The sequence below is a fragment of the Microtus ochrogaster genome, chromosome 16 (assembly GCF_000317375.1).
Source record: "Microtus ochrogaster isolate Prairie Vole_2 chromosome 16, MicOch1.0, whole genome shotgun sequence".
Taxonomy (NCBI): domain Eukaryota; kingdom Metazoa; phylum Chordata; class Mammalia; order Rodentia; family Cricetidae; genus Microtus; species Microtus ochrogaster.
This window is the reverse complement of record NC_022018.1, coordinates 34,624,312-34,640,649: the sequence shown is the minus strand read 5'-3', so window position 1 is coordinate 34,640,649 and position 16,338 is coordinate 34,624,312. Positions and strand designations below refer to the sequence as shown.

General features: G+C 47.3%; 1 protein-coding gene across 1 annotated transcript; it reads left to right on the top strand.

Annotated features, from left to right (window-relative positions):
• The first annotated feature begins 7,783 nt into the window (after positions 1 to 7,783).
• Sox4 (SRY-box 4) lies at positions 7,784 to 13,955 on the top strand. The gene has a single exon (XM_005354994.3). The coding sequence runs from the start codon at positions 9,938 to 9,940 to the stop codon at positions 11,258 to 11,260; it is 1,323 nt and encodes a 440-aa protein (XP_005355051.1). The 5' UTR covers positions 7,784 to 9,937; the 3' UTR covers positions 11,261 to 13,955.
• The last annotated feature ends 2,383 nt before the right edge of the window (positions 13,956 to 16,338 follow it).

Genomic DNA, 16,338 nt, shown 5'->3' with positions numbered 1-16,338 from the left:
AATGCAGGAAGGAACGCCTAACGACCACAGATACAACATTGGCTCTTATTATTGTTTTTTTAACTAATTAATTAATTTAAACTGGCCTCAAACTCACAAGAGATCCACATGTATCTACTTCTTGAGTGCTAGGATTAAAGGCCTGGGCCACCATCCCCAACCGCACTGTTCTATTTTTAAAGCCCCCAATTCTGGAAGCTAGAAACTTCTGTTCAAACTATTAAATACAGCAGACAAGCGTGACTGCAATCACTTTACCTCTAAAGGAAGGTCAGAAAGGGAAATCCTTCCATTTTACACGGCATGGAGTTTCCTGAGGAAGCCTTCCTCCCCCGCCTTGCTTCCCCTTGAGGCACCTACATGAAAAAGAAAGCTGCATCTACCCTGAGTTAAGCTATAACATACCTTAAGCTCTAAGTAATCTTAGTGATACTATCTCATGTATTAACATCAGGGACTTTCCAGCACTGAGAAATTAAAGCAATATGCTTAAAGAGGGCAGCAAATATTAACTTTCTTGTGTATCATCCCACACTGTTTAACTGAGCAATGTCCTCAAACCACCCTCTCTCAAAGAAACTTCTCCCCTCTCCCCTAATTCCTTGTGTGCATGTTCCTTGAGCACACAGGAAAAGCTATCAAGAATTTGGCTAGGTGAATAAAGCACTTGCTATGTGTAAGGACCAGGTCAGATCCCCAGCACCCATGAAAAAGCCAGGTAGACATGATGACCACCTATAATTCCAAAATTCTAGAATTTGGCCTGGAGATCCTTGAAACAAGCTCGCTAGCTAGATACCACTATGAACCTCACACCTACACACACACACACACACACACACACACACACACACTCGAACTTCACCAGCAGCCATAATGTTTACTAGCTCAACAGAATACTTTTCTTTGATAATGCACATTTTAATTACATATTGTATGTTTTACTCTAAGGAGCAAATTTAATTATTTGAATTTTGTTGTTATTTAAGGATTTTAGGAGTTTGAGGGGCAAAATGTAAGAAGGAAGGACTGAATGAAGATCTCCTCTTTTTTTTTTCCACCAACATACCTTCTCCGTCTAGCTACTTATTCAGCCAGGGCACAAAAGTCGTCCTTGAGTAGAGCCATGCCTCTAAGATCTATGGGTAACTGTGGTGGTTAAGGACCCAAATATTTGTTGGAACATTCTGAGCATATTTTGGGCTGACTTTAATATTTAATCTAAAAGCTGAGTAAGACAGAACGGGCTCCCTAATGTGGCTGAAAAGGCTGAATAGAATTAAATAATTGGTCCTCTCCCATATCTATAAAAGGCAACTTCCCTTGCCGAACTGTTTTCTGGGTTGGGCACTATTTTTACCTTCCTTTTTTTTATTTTATTTTATTAGAACTGTGCTATTCGTCCTCCTGTGTCTGAAGTCTACAAAGTGTATATCTAAGGACTTATCAGCCTCCATAACCATGAATAAATTTTTTTGCAGTAACTCATGTCTCAATGGCCAAAAGAAGTTTTAGGTGATGGAACGACACCTTCTATAGTACACTTCTAGAAGACACTTAAGGATTATTGCCAGAAGCCTGGATTATCAAGACGCCAGCATATCCACTGCCAAGGTGGGAACTCCAAGTATCAGCAGGATTCTCAGTGGTTGGCACTTGCCTGGCACCTACAGTGCAAGCCTCAAATCTGAATGGTAGAACTCCCCCAGGACAATTTTGGAATTTGTGAACAGTTTGGGTGTCCAGTAAAATATAACCTTATTATGCACATTTTTTTCATCTTTTTAAAATACATTTGTTCTGTGTGTGTGTATGCACACACACATGTCTGCATGTGTGCCACAGGTATGGGCATGGAGGTCAGAAGACAACTTTCCGGAGCGAACTCTTACTAGAACTCTAAGAGTCTCTGTTGTGTTCCCCCCCCACACACACACACCCCGCTGTACTTAGTAGTGCCGGTGAGACTGCCCGGCAGCTCAGGGTTATCCTGTAGGAAGCTGCTTTCTCTGCCTCCTGTCCCACCTAGGAGAGAGATCACAGCTGCCTGCCACTACTCTCTTATGTAGGTTTTAGGGATTAAACTCAAGTCACCAACCTTGCCATGGCAAATGATTTGACCTATGGAGCTGTCTCGAAGATCCTGTTTTTCTTTGATTGCTTGATTGGACTTTTTGTTTTGAGACAGAATTTAACTAGGTAGCCTAGGATAACCTTGAGCTCACTTTATGGGCTATAAAGTGAGCTATAATTTAGTGATCACCCTGCCTCAGCCTCCCAGATACTGAGAATACAAGCATGAGCCATGTATACTTAAAATGTTTTATTATACACTATATAGTTTTATTATACACTGTATAGATTGTAGTAAATGGTACATTGGGCATTATGTAGATTTTTTAAAAATAAGTATATAGCAAGTAATGTTACACACAATTTTTCTTTCATTTAAGGTTGCATTACACAATGCACGGTGGTGCAAGCCAGCAATCCCTGTACTTACGAGCAGGAGGCCAAAGAATCAGGAGTTTCAAGTCATTCTAGCTATACACAGTTCAAGGCCAGCCTGGGTTACATTAGAATTTGTCTCAAAAAACCAAGTGACTCAACATTTGTACAACAAGGCAATATTTCAGATAATGTTTGTGAAATTTAGTTAATTCGAGTGTCGCAAGGATGCGCCTTCAGTTCTTTGTCTTGACAAGATAGATAAACTTACTTATGAAACTCACTTGACGCAGTCTGACTCTGTAAAGTCAGGCTGGCCTTCAACTTGTGGCAATCCTCTTGCCTCAACCAAGTGCTGAGATCTAGGGGTGTGAGCCACCACGCCTGACTGGAAATTAGTTTTCATTTTATCTGGATGCTGTGAGTACGGGACAAACAGGAGGAGTTTTACGCTTCAAGGACTAGTAAGAAAAAAAAATCATCAACTTCTATTCTGGGTTACTTGAACAAACACCACCCTTCTCTTGGTCCCCAAATTTGGCCCTTTACAGAGGTTAATTAGCCTCTGCCTTACAGTTCCGTATGGACTTATTTTATAGTGTATACAGGATTCTCTTGTAGCTGCAGAAGAACGGAATAGGTGATGCAGTTCTTGAGACCTACCACGGGAAGCTCTGAAGCTGAGCAGACACACTCAGTAGGGCACTCACAGCGCTGATTGGCAGTTGAAGTGGCAGTTGATGTAGAGCCTTCGCTGCCACAAGGTACTCTTATCTGTCCCCAGGCTACACCCCTGGGCCGAGGAGGCAGCTCTGAACAGATGGTGAGTCCCGGTTGCCAGGTGTGCAGCACGCCCAGCGCGGTGTGGGGTACAGGGCTCTTTGGTTCTTGCCGCACCCGCCCATCCCATGCCCGCGAGCGCCCCCAGCGCAGTGTGTGTCTTGGTGCAGTCTGCACGAGCGGGAAGCGGGAGGTGAAAGGCTGGGCAAGGAGAACTCGTGTGCCAGGAGGAGCCCTTCGCCCGGCCAGCTGCCCGTGGGCTGCGCGCTTTACCCCTCCTCTGACTCCCATCGCTTGGCACCCTGAGCGGTCGCTGCTTGTCCTCTGCAGCGAAGGCCACGGCTTCGCTCTTGCCCCTCCCCTCTTTGACACGGCGTGGCTTCTGTGGACCACTCTACAGCGGCATGCCCTCCGTCCCCGCCCGCCCTGCTCTTAACCTCCAAGGCGGCTTCCTCGTTCCCTAACCTTTAGGGAGCTCTACTTTAGGCGGTTCTTTCCATAAGCGAAATCATTTTCTTGCCTCCTGGGATTCCAAACTGTAATTGCTTTTACTCGGCTGTGGGCTCGATGACGAGGAATACACCGGGGGTTGGGGAGTGGAGGTCGGGGCACCAGGTTTGGGAGGGGATGCCCTAGTTGGATTCCGGGTTCTGTTTCCGGAGACTGCAGGGAGAAAGGAGCTCTGCTCGGAAGGAACGCCCGGGGCTCAGCCTTTTAGTTAGCCGCCTTCCCTGCCACCCAGAGCATAGGGCACGCCCCTCGAGAAGGGCTCCAGGCATTCTGGGGTGCCTTAGAAGTCCTCTGTGGACTCACTGACAGGGACCTCAACCTTCCCGATCCAGCTAGGGCCTGGGGGTGGGGAGCAAATTGTCGGGTTCCTTCGCTCTGCCTCTAGGAAAGAGCCCTGAGCCGCTGCGGGTGCACCGCCCCTCCCGCGGGGACCAGTCCCTGCGAGAGTTGCAGCGTGAGTCCCGGTCCTGAGAGTGCACTGTTTGGTTCAGGAGAGGCTCACGGAGGATGAGGGGGATGCTAGGCACCCGGGTGCTCAAAGGGACCAAATGGCTGTCGGTTCCGGTCAGTGGCGGAACTGGGCCCCAGTGGCCAAGTCCAAGCTGGCGGCGGGGGAGGGGCGAGACAGGAAAGGGACTGGGCAGGAGCCCCACTCCACCCCCCTCCCGAAGTGTCTACTCTGCAACTTCAAAGAAGGCCCGGGAGCTGGAGCGGGCTGGGGGGGCGTTGCCCGAGCTTGCCTGGCCATGAACCTCCTCGGAAGAGAGTGTTGAAACGCGGCTGCGAGCACCGTCCGAGCCACGTTTACAGTAGGAAAGACTTTCCTCCGAAAATCACGACTTGAGTCGATTGCAATTTAGCTCCTCTCTGTAAGAATCGTGGAAAGGCAAGATTAGCCTGGGAGTCCCAGGCGAGCTCCGGCAGGACCCAAGTCGCTGCGCTCGGCGAGGCGTGCCGTGCCACGGGAACCATTTCTTTTCTGGAGCTGAGGTTGGCTTTTGGGACTCCTTTGGTCATGCGCTGTGTGTCGCTGCCGCCTCCGAAGCGGAGCGCACAGCTGGCGGAGAAACCGCATTCTAGCTCCTTCCCGCCCGAGGGAGATGACCAGGGTGTGGGCACTCGTGCCTCCCGGGAGAGGTTACCAGATCCAAAGCCGGGAATCTCGGCTTCTCCTCCCCATTGGGGGTTTCCGACAAGCAAACAGAGGGCAGAGATCGGTTACCCTAAACTTTGACATACGGAGGAAAATAACAAGAATTCACCAACATAACCGTTTCCCACTGGTCCTTTGAACCACTTCCTAGAAAAGGTGAAAGCCTGGGGGTTAACTGGTTCGGGAGACCAGGAAGAGACAGTTGGATCTCCCCCACGTTTTCCCACGTTGCTGCAGACTCAGGCAGGCTCAGCGCTGCCACCTGGCGGCTGCTTCTCCCAGATTGGGAGGCGCTGTCTGCACTCAGCAGCGCCACAGATCTGGCTGGGTGGGTGTGCCAGGCCTGTCGGAGGAAACAGAGCAGAAACCCCAGTTAATGCTTCGTATCTATGCGGCCCGTGCACACACTCGTTTTCTGCGTGTTCTCAAGAGTAAAGGAAAAATGTGTTGACATTGACTGGCATGGGTATGAAGAGCTGACTTGAGCCTGCTGGCTATGAGGGATGAGAAAGTGGTGAAATTATTAGAAATAAATGCTTCTTATCTCTGTGTATTCTGACAGTGAAAATAAATGACAGATTTCATTCATCCTGCTTAATCTTTTTTTGAATAAAAATTAGATATATTGGGCTGGAGAGAGTTCTGCCGTTGCAGGCTAAGGGTCACAACCAAAACTTCAAGAATTAGTAGGTTTCAATAATCTCCTAATTCGGTTTCAGTACAATTTCCTCAGCCCCAAGGATGGAGCGCAGGGCGGGTGGGGGGTGGGGAAGAGTTCTTTCGGTGTGGAACCCAAAACAAGGCTGATGACAGTTTCCCAAAGCACTTTCCAGCCGACAAAATTAACAACAATGCTTCCCCGACCTCTGTTTATTTGAACTGAATGCTCAAGCCAACCAGCTCTTACAATCGCAGTTTCTAAAGTCAACCCAAATCAAACAGAAATCTTGGAAAATACTGCCAAGGCAGATTTGTGAAACTAATTTCCATGCAGGTTTTCCTCTCTCGGAGCTATAGGAACACATTAAGCATTGGAGGTAAATCTTTCCATCCATGCTCCACATACCATTTTGTGGATATTGGGTTTTATGTTGTGCAGGTGTGTAGAAGCAAGAAAAATGCATTAGCAGATATTACATTTTCGTGTCAAATGGATTGCAATTAATGGAATAAAATAAATATCTGCCTTAATTCAAAATGTGAAGGGTCTAGTATCGTTTCCAATAAAGGCCATTAGTTGATTATTCTAAGACAGGACTTGTTTGCAAAATGATCTTGGCTTTCTGCTCATACAAGAGGAGCAGAGGGAAGAAACACTGGTGTGCACTGATTTACTAAGGCCACCGAACAGCTGATATCTGGGGGAGTGGAGGGTTTCAGTAATGGAGAACCGACTACAAAGCTCATGAAGTTAGGTAATGAGACACAGAAAGCCTTCTCCCATTATTTGGCATGAAACCCAATACACCCCAATGTAGGTGTACTTTACTCACGACAAGATGACTTTAATGAAAAGCTATCTGCTATGTTTTGTCGCATTCCAAGTGCTCTAAGAACTGAAACTATCCCACTTCACTCAGTGCAAGCACTCAAGTATATAGGCTACAGAGTCTGTAATGACGTAATAACATCAGTGGAAGCTACCAACCCATATTTCACCAGTTCTAAAAGAAACTTAGCAATGGGGGCATCTTATAGTCCGGAAGATGAGGAGGGCTTCTTCCAGTGGGTGAACTGTCGCAGCTGGTACAGACTCCTGCTGCCAAACTGACAACCTGAGATCATTCCAGGACCCAGATAAGTGGAAGGACAGCCCTGACTCCAGCAAGTTTCCTCTGACCTCCAAATATGCACTCCAAGTCGAAATTTAATTAATTTAAAATGTGGGTTTTTTTTCTTAAAAGTCTTTTCTCCTTTGGTGGCATATTCTATAATGGTACAATTTAAAGTCCTTTTTTGTTGTTTTTTTTTATAATACATTTAACAAAAGAATCAAGTCAGGAACTACTTTTTCAATTCTTTTAAAATAAAATCTGTGCTAAGAATGGGTGTAATTATGATAGCTGATTTACACCAATGGTGGAAATACCATGAAATACATCAACACTCATCTTTTGCCAAGTTATCAAAATTGTTTAGTACACATTCTACAGGACAAACATTTATTTTATCGTATTAAAAATGTTGATTTCATAGACAATAGACCTCTTGGAATAATTCAGCTGTCAGACTCATAGTATTTAAAGGATGCACATCTGTGCATACCAGAAAAAAACCATATATGCCTTGCCTTTGTTATGCAAAATACCTTTATTTGTGGAAGTTTTTTGAGTTGGGGGGAGGTGTGTGCTATTTTAGGATTCATCCTCTGGGAATAAAAGGGCTATGATGGATAGCAAATGGTCAAACAATTATTTGCTTTTGCCCACAAAAACATTCTTGCTTGTGGTTGGTCTTGGGAGTCCTGATCAGCTGTCTCCACAGGGCATTCTTTCCAGTAAATGTCTAACTCTGACACCCTAGGCCTCTTCCCAGCCTGGACACTTAAAAAGTCTGACAAGATAAGTGGAAATATACCACCCGGAACTACTCTGCTATGGATCCAAAGCTGACTTTAATTTGGATGCCTGTCTGTCACTGGCCTGATGAAAATCAGTCTATCATCGTACTGAGAAAGATCAGTTTTTACTAGAATTTCAATTTTCAGATCTTGGGAAAGGGTGATTAGGATGGCCAACTTATTCTATAGTCCAAGTATCCAGGCACCTTGTCTGCCATGTGTGTGCACATGTGTCTGCCATGTGTGTGCACATGTGCATTTTTTTTTGAGACAGGGTCTCATTTAGCCCAGGCTGTCCTAGAATTCTTATGAAGTGGAGGAGAATGACCTTGAACTCCTGATCTTCCTGATGCCACCTCCCAGGAGCTGAGATACCAGACCTGGACCACCAAATGGGGCTCTTGATTACTTCTTCTGCCATCATTAACCATCTTCCATCTTAGTCTCTTGAAAACAAGCTGCTTTTAGGAGAAGTGGCATTTGCATTACCAAGGAAAGGGTGTTAGGAGTCACAGAGGGCTCGGGACACACATCAGTAGTTTATAACCACACATTCAGCGAGCCCTAACAACAGCTGTCTATAAAGAAGCTCATGGGCTTTCCAAAGCATGAAGGACAAGCAAGACCCTGAAAGAAAGATCAGCAGAGGGGCTGGAAATGGGCTCAGCAGCCCCACTCACAGTTGCTACCCCTTTCTCTTTTCCGGACTTTTAGGCCCATTTGTACTAAGTAACACACACACACAAACACACAAACCACACTCAGGAGAAAGTGGGTAAGGACAAACTGAGAGTGGGGGCTCTGAAGGGAGGAGGGGAGCAGATAATGCACCTATCCTTTGGAAACTGGAAAACAAATACTTAGAGAGTAAAGTCAATTCCCATCCTGTATTCATTATGATTGCCCTACACAAAACCACACAAAATCTCGTATTGAGGTAATTATGGGCCACTGCCTTCGAGTTTTAAGGAAAATCTCCTTGTTTGGCCTACCCAGGATTTATAGGGGAGCTGAAATCATTAAATAACTAGTTAACCTCTGTTTGACTAAAAGAGTAAGCAATTACTGAAAGAAAAAAAATCCTCTGCCTTTAACAAACAGCACAGATAGCACCCTGAAGGGATTTACACAATACACCGACGTCTGTGCTGTACCTAGAGTTGTTAAAAATAATTGTGATGACAGGTGTCTAGGTACCACTTTCTTAATGGTTTTCAATATCCATTGATTTATTGTTGTGGCTCCCCCCACTTACATCTCTAGCTTTAAGAAGGAGCTGAGAAAAGAGATTTTGCACCAAAGGCTGATTCTTTATTCCTGCGCTGAAAAGAACTAATAAAAATAATCACTCGGCTTTTAAGCAGAAAGCTTCCATTTACAGTATTTCACCCTTACCCCCCCTCCAAGCCCCTTGTTATCTAACATAATGGCTAGAATACATTTCCGTCTCTCCCCTTAATAACTTCATGCATTAACATCCTTTTCACACACGCACGCGCGCGCGCGCACACACACACACACACATACACACACACGCACACACAGGCACACGCGAGCGCGCCCAGCAAAAGGGGGAAAAAAGAGGCAGCAGAAATCTCAGCTGTACTTCTAGCCCTTTTAAAAAGTTTGCTCTGTAAATTGGAATGAGGTCAGATTTGGAGCTTCTCATTGCACGCGGAGATTATTATTGCATCGGGTTCCAAGCCAATGGGAAGGACAGGGGAGGGGCTTGGCACGAGGAAGCGTTAGTTACAGCGGCTGATTGGCTGTCTGCGAAAGGATAAAGAAGCGCGAGGCGGAATTGGGGTCTGCTCTAAGCTGCAGCCAGAGAAACAGAGTGTGGGGAAGAGGGCCGTCTCCCTCCCGGTCTCCAGTTCTTGCACGCTCTTTCTTAGAGAGTCTGCAGTGGGAGAACTCTGCCGGTAACCAGCTCCCCTTCTTGCAGGAGGGAGGGAGAAACATACATTTATTCATGCCGGTCTGTTGCATGCAAGCTTCTTGGCTTCCTACCTTGCAACAAAATAATTGCACCAACTCCTCAGCGTCGATTCCGCCCACAGAGAGTCCCGGAGCCAGAGTCGCTTTGGCTTTGCACTGCAGGAAAGAGACTTAAGGCGCTAGAGACGATGTCGCTTTCCTGAGCTACCGCGAGCTCTCTTGAACTGCATTCGCCTGCTTCAGGGAAGGGGGGGAAAGACTTGCCCCGAAGGCGGCGAGAAACTTGCATTTGGAAGACACTCGGGCCGTCAACGTTCGGAGAAACTCCTAGCCGGCCGCGGCTTCAGCTTCGGCTCCCGCAGGGAGTACTGCAGCGGTGAGGGAGGACGGAGGGCCGCGGGGACTCTAGGTCGGCGGCGGCGGGAGGCGGCAGCCCCTGGCCCGTGCGCCGCTCGGGGGACCCTGGTCTCTGCCCCGGGGAGCCCGCAGGGCCCGGCGACCGCGCCGCGAGCGTGTGAGCGCGCGTGGGCGCCCGGCGAGCCGGGGCCATGGTACAGCAGACTAACAACGCGGAGAACACGGAGGCGCTGCTGGCCGGGGAGAGCTCGGACTCGGGCGCGGGCCTGGAGCTGGGCATCGCGTCCTCCCCGACGCCCGGCTCCACCGCGTCCACGGGCGGCAAGGCGGACGACCCCAGCTGGTGCAAGACGCCCAGTGGCCACATCAAGAGGCCCATGAACGCCTTTATGGTGTGGTCGCAGATCGAGCGGCGCAAGATCATGGAGCAGTCGCCCGACATGCACAACGCCGAGATCTCCAAGCGACTGGGCAAACGCTGGAAGCTGCTCAAGGACAGCGACAAGATTCCGTTCATCCAGGAGGCGGAGCGGCTGCGCCTCAAGCACATGGCTGACTACCCTGACTACAAGTACCGGCCGCGGAAGAAGGTGAAGTCCGGCAACGCGGGCGCGGGATCGGCTACCGCAGCCAAGCCCGGGGAGAAGGGCGACAAGGTCGCAGGCGGTAGTGGCCACGCGGGAAGCGGCCACGCGGGGGGTGGCCCGGGCGGCAGCTCTAAGCCCGCGCCCAAGAAGAGCTGCGGCCCCAAGGTGGCGGGCAGCGCGGTCGGCAAGCCCCACGCCAAACTCGTCCCGGCGGGCGGCGGCAAGGCGGCGGCATCGTTCTCTCCGGAGCAGGCCGCCCTGCTGCCCCTGGGCGAGCCGGCCGCAGTCTACAAGGTGCGGACTCCCAGCGCGGCCACCCCAGCCGCCTCCTCCTCGCCTACCAGCGCGCTGACCACCCCTGCCAAGCACCCAGCCGACAAGAAAGTGAAGCGCGTCTACTTGTTCGGGAGCCTAGGCGCTTCGGCGTCCCCCGTTGGGGGCCTGGGAGCAGGCGCCGACCCCAGCGACCCGCTGGGGCTTTATGAGGATGGAGGCCCGGGATGCTCGCCTGATGGCCGGAGCCTGAGCGGCCGCAGCAGTGCAGCATCTTCGCCCGCAGCCGGTCGCTCGCCAGCTGACCACCGCGGCTATGCCAGCCTGCGCGCAGCCTCGCCCGCCCCGTCCAGCGCGCCCTCGCACGCATCCTCGTCGCTTTCCTCGTCGTCCTCCTCCTCCTCCGGCTCCTCGTCGTCTGACGACGAGTTCGAAGACGACCTGCTTGACCTGAACCCCAGTTCAAACTTTGAGAGCATGTCCCTGGGCAGTTTCAGCTCCTCGTCGGCGCTCGATCGGGACCTGGATTTTAACTTCGAACCCGGCTCAGGCTCCCACTTCGAGTTCCCGGACTATTGCACGCCCGAGGTGAGCGAGATGATCTCGGGAGATTGGCTAGAGTCCAGCATCTCCAACCTGGTCTTCACCTACTGAAAGGAGCGCGGGCCGGAGAGAAGGATGGCCAGAGGCAGGAGAGGAAAAAGGAAAACAAAAGTAAAACAAAGCAAACAAAAAAAAATTAAAAAGAAAGAAAAAGAAAAAAAGAGGAAAAAGAGCAGATGGAGAGTGAAAAGAGAAAGGGGAAAAGAAAAGGAAGAAAAAGTGAGCAGGGCTGGCCTGGACAACGTCCCGTCGTTGGAGAAGGAGCGCGGGGGCGTAGAGGACCCGCGTTCCCATCCCCCACTCCCAGGGCTGGGGACTCGGAGGAGGCGGAGAGTAGACGGGGGCGACCTTTTATTGTTGTTATTGATGTTGTTGGTGGTGGCTAAAAAAGCTACTTCGAGTTTCCTCCCCATTTTTGCTTGAAGAGACTCCCCCCCCCCTTCCAACGAGCTTCCGGACTTGGTTGCACCCCCAGCAAGAAAAGAAGCCGAGCTAAGCTTCTAGAGACCGAAGGAATCTTGCCCCTCTCGCTTGACCACCTTGGTGATTTCTTGTTTGATTTTTATTTTGCCTCTTGGTCAAAAGAGGAGGGGGGAGATCCAGCGCGCCCCCTCTCCTTCCCACCCCTTCTTTGTATTTTTTTTCCTTCTTTATTTTTATTTTTCTGCAGTGAAGACAGAAGGCTCCGGGGTGATGCATTTGGCCATGGCGTTTGTGTTGGGCTTGGGGGGAGCATTGGCATTGAGAGATTCCACGCTGGCGAAGTCCCGGGTTGGGATTTTTTTTTTTTCTTCCTTCTCCCTGTACCCAGAGATGTACAGGGAGCAGCAGGCCAGCCTCAGAAATGAACATGGGGACCTCGTGGAAGCCACAGCCGCCTGGTTGGGGACTCAGAAGAATCCGGAGCGCAGAGGGCATTGGGGTCTCAGGACCTCCGCCTAGGGTCTGTGCAAAAATAAAGAATTAAAAAATATATATATATCAGAGAGGTGAGGCTACCCAGAGCCGGCGGGAGGATAGAGACTGTGGGATGTGGTCCAGGGGCCGCGGAGTGGTTTGGGGGGGGGAAAGAAATTTTTTTCTTCTCTTAATGGGAATCGTGATGGTGTTGAGTTATTTCACTGGTGGGGTTAATATAGCATGTTATCCTGTCTATCTTTTGAAGATTTCTGTATAAGACTGTTGAGCAGTTTTTAAAATAGTGTAGGATAATATAAAAAGCGGATAGATGGCGCTATGTTTGATTCCTACAACGAACCGATCACCAGCTCCTTTTCATTCTTAACTCTTTAAAAGGATTCAAACGCAACTCAAATCTGTGCTGGACTTTTGAAAAAACACAATTCAGGACCAAATTTTTTCTCCGTGTGTGTTTATTCCTTATAGGTGTAATTGAGAAGACCCGTTTATTTTTACCCCCTCACGGACGCTCCATCTTTGTATTTTTTTTCCTTGTAAATGTAATCAGATGCCATTTTATATGTGGACGTATTTATACTGGCCAAACAGTTTTCTTATTTTGTCCCTTTTTTCCCCTTTCTTTTACTTTCTTGTCTTTTGACCTCATTTCTTTATTTTTATCTTCCCTTTATTTTCTTTCTTTCTTTTTCTTTCTTTCTTTTTTTTCTAATGTTGTTACCCACGCCATTTTACGTCTCCTTCACTGAAGGGCTAGAGTTTTAACTTTTAATTTTTTATATTTAAATGTAGACTTTTGACACTTTTAAAAAACAAAAAAGACAAGAGAGATGAAAACGTTTGATTATTTTCTCAGTGTATTTTTGTAAAAAATATATAAAGGGGGTGTTAATCGGTGTAAATCGCTGTTTGGATTTCCTGATTTTATAATAGGGTGGCTGGTTAATATCTCACACAGTTTGAAAAATCAGCCCCTGGTTTCTCCATGTTTACACTTCAATCTGCAGGCTTCTTAAAGTGACAGTATCCCTTTACCTGCCACCAGTTTCCACCTTTCCACCCCTCCCCCCATCTTTTAGGATGAGGAGGAGAGTGCAGCCCAGCACCATAATGCTTTAAGAAAAACAGATTTTTTTTTTTTTTTAAAGAAACGAATTGCTGTTCTGTCCAGAGGATTTAAAACTGGGGCATTCGCAGCAAAAAGGGATTCTGTAGCTTTAACTTGTAAACCACATCTTTTTTGCACTTTTTTTATAAGCAAAAACGTGCCGTTTAAACCACTGGATCTATCTAAATGCCGATTTGAGTTCGCGACACTATGTACTGCGTTTTCATTCTTGTATTTGACTATTTAATCCTTTCTACTTGTCGCTAAATATAATTGTTTTAGTCTTATGGCATGGTGATAGCAGATGTGTTCAGGTTTATAGCTGTTGTGTTTAAAGATTGAAAAAACAGTGGAAAACATCTTTGTACATTTAAGTCTGTATTATAATAAGCAAAAAGATTGTGTGTATGTATGTTTAATATAACATGACAGGCACGAGGACACCTGCCTTTTAAGAGGCAGTTCCGTTAAGGGTTTTTGTTTTTAAACTTTTTTCTTTTTTTTTTTTTTTGCCATCCATCCTGTGCAATATGCCGTGTAGAATATTTGTCTTAAAATTCAAGGCCACAAAAAAAAAAAAAAAGCAATGTTTGGGAAAGAGAAAAAAAAAGGAAAAAAAACTCATGCCAGCTAATTCTGTCCATCACTGCCTGTCGGGTTGTTGCTATATACCTTCTGTAAATAACTTTTTTTGAGAAGGAAATAAAATCAGCTGGAACTGAACCCTAAATCTTGACTTTTGTCATTCTTATGCCTGAGATCCCTGCACAGAACCCTCCCTGTCGCTGCAGACTCCTGGTTTTGGGGTGGCTTTGGAGCTTGCAAAGAGCCGGTTTAATGCCATCTTATTGACAAATAACCTAGTTCCTCTTGGCTAGATTTGGCAGGCCTGACCCCCCCGAGCGATGGCGTCAACCACGTGTGTGTCAGCCCCCTGCATGCCTTCGAGGGAATCTCTGCCTCTGCTACACAGCAGCAAGCACCCTTTGTCTGGAAATTTCAAGGAGGGGGAGGGGCAGGCTTCCCAGCTCAACCTGGCTGGCTGAGCTTTTAAATTTCTTTTTGCTTTGTGCTTCTGAGGCTGCCATCTCCTTTACACACCAAGATTTGTTTTCCACAGACCAAGAACAAGTAAGTCTGTTAAATTATTAGTTATTGGAGGAGAAAGCCTTTGCCAGTTACAGGGTGAAAAAAGAAAATGCTCAGGCTTGTTTTGTTAGGTTTGGGGGGGAGGGTTTTTCCTCCCCCTCAAATGCAAAGGTTGGTAGGGTGTGGTGATACTTGCCTATAATCCAAGCACTCAAGAGAACAGGCCAGGCTGAAAAACCATGACTTCAAGGCCAGACTGGACCACTTAAGACCTGTTTCTAGAACAACAAAAGTTAATATGGCCCCAAACTCCCTATCTTGTGCTGCGCCCAGCCTGGGGATCACTGTAAGTAAAATAGAGCCTCCCTACCCACTTGAGAGGAGTACGAGACTGTAGATTTTATAAGTCTCAGACACCCTAGTAGACTTGCATGCATGGAGAAAGAGTCTGAAGGCTCATCAGTATTTCATGTTTGTTTTAGAGATCAACAGTGTCCATGGACAAATAGAAGTCCATGTCCCCTTCCAAACGCTTGCTCATCCTTAAAAAAATGTGTGTTTTCCACATTTCCTCGGGGTTTTTTTTCAGCCCTGGAGACAAAGGGTTAACAAGTAGCATTTGGAAATAATCCCCTTATTCTGAGGATTGTAGGCCAGGGCCCTGCATCCTGGGATCACGGCGGAAAGACTTCTGGGGACCAGCACTGCAAGCATATTTGCACAGGAAAAAAAAGCATTTTCTGGGAGGTGGCTGTGATCAAAATACACTGCATACATGCATGAAGCTTTCAAAGATTAAAAATTGCAAAGAGAGCAAAACAAAACAGTTTCCCCTCTAAAAATAATAATATTGCTTCAATATCGTGCCTCTCAGAAGCAGTTTTGGTCCCCACACAGACACTTGTTTATACTGAGCTGTTATTTACTGGATGTTCTGGGGTGCTAATACCTTGTGTGAGTGTGTGTGAGCATCTGTGATAGTGGGGGGGTTAAACCCAGGCCCTTGTGGGTGCTAGGCAAGGACTGCCTCCCTGAGTTACCGACCCCAAAATGCTGTTTTACCCCACACACAGGGACCCTGCAACAACATGGCACTGTAAGTTTTTCTCTCTTTTCAAAGATCTTTAAAAATATATTTTTTTAAAATATAAATTTAAGTTTAACGTTTGATCATTGTGGTGAATGTAATAGGATTGCTTAAGGTTTTATTCTACAGCCTCCCTTTTAGACCCAGAACATCCACACCCTATATAAATGAAGGCTGTGCATTTTTAAAGTGATCCCTATCTTTGAATGTTCGTCTTTTTATAGGCATTTCTGCCTTGTTTGTTTTTTTTTCCTCTTAACTTTCCACTGAAGAGCAGATGCTTTTAAATATATTTTTTAAAGAATTTATTATTTTATCTGCATTGGTGTTTGCCTAAATATGTCCGTGTGAGGGTGTCAGACCCCCTGAAACTGGAGTTATAGACGGTTGTGAACTGTCATGTGGGTGCTGGGAATTAAATACGGGTTCTCCGGAGAGCAGCCCATGCTCTTAACCATTGAGCCATCTCTCCAGCCCCCCAAATATTTTCTTTGAGAATCCTAAAGCCCAGCCAGGTGGTAATGGTGCACGTCTTTTTTTTTTTAATTAATTAATTTATTTATTAATTAAAGATTTCTGCCTCCTCCCCGCCACCGCCTCCCATTTCCCTCCCCCTCACCCATCAAGTCTCCCTCCCTCATCAGCTTGAAGAGCAATCAGGGTTCCCTGACCTGTGGGAAGTCCAAGGACCACCCACCACCATCCAGGTCTATTAAGGTGAGCATCCAAACTGCCTAGGCTCCCCCAAAGCCAGTACATGCAGTAAGATCAAAAACCTATTGCCATTGTTCTTGAGTTCTCAGTAGTCCTCATTGTCCACTATGTTCAGCAAGTCTGGTTTTATCCCAGGCTTTTTCAGACCCAGGCCAGCTGGCCTTGGTGGGTTCCCGATAGAACATCCCCATTGTCTCAGTGTGTGGGTGCACC

What these genes read in the sequence shown, in the direction of transcription:
- Sox4 (XM_005354994.3), top strand. Translation starts at nt 9,938, where the DNA reads ATGGTACAGCAGACTAACAACGCGGAGAACACGGAGGCGCTGCTGGCC.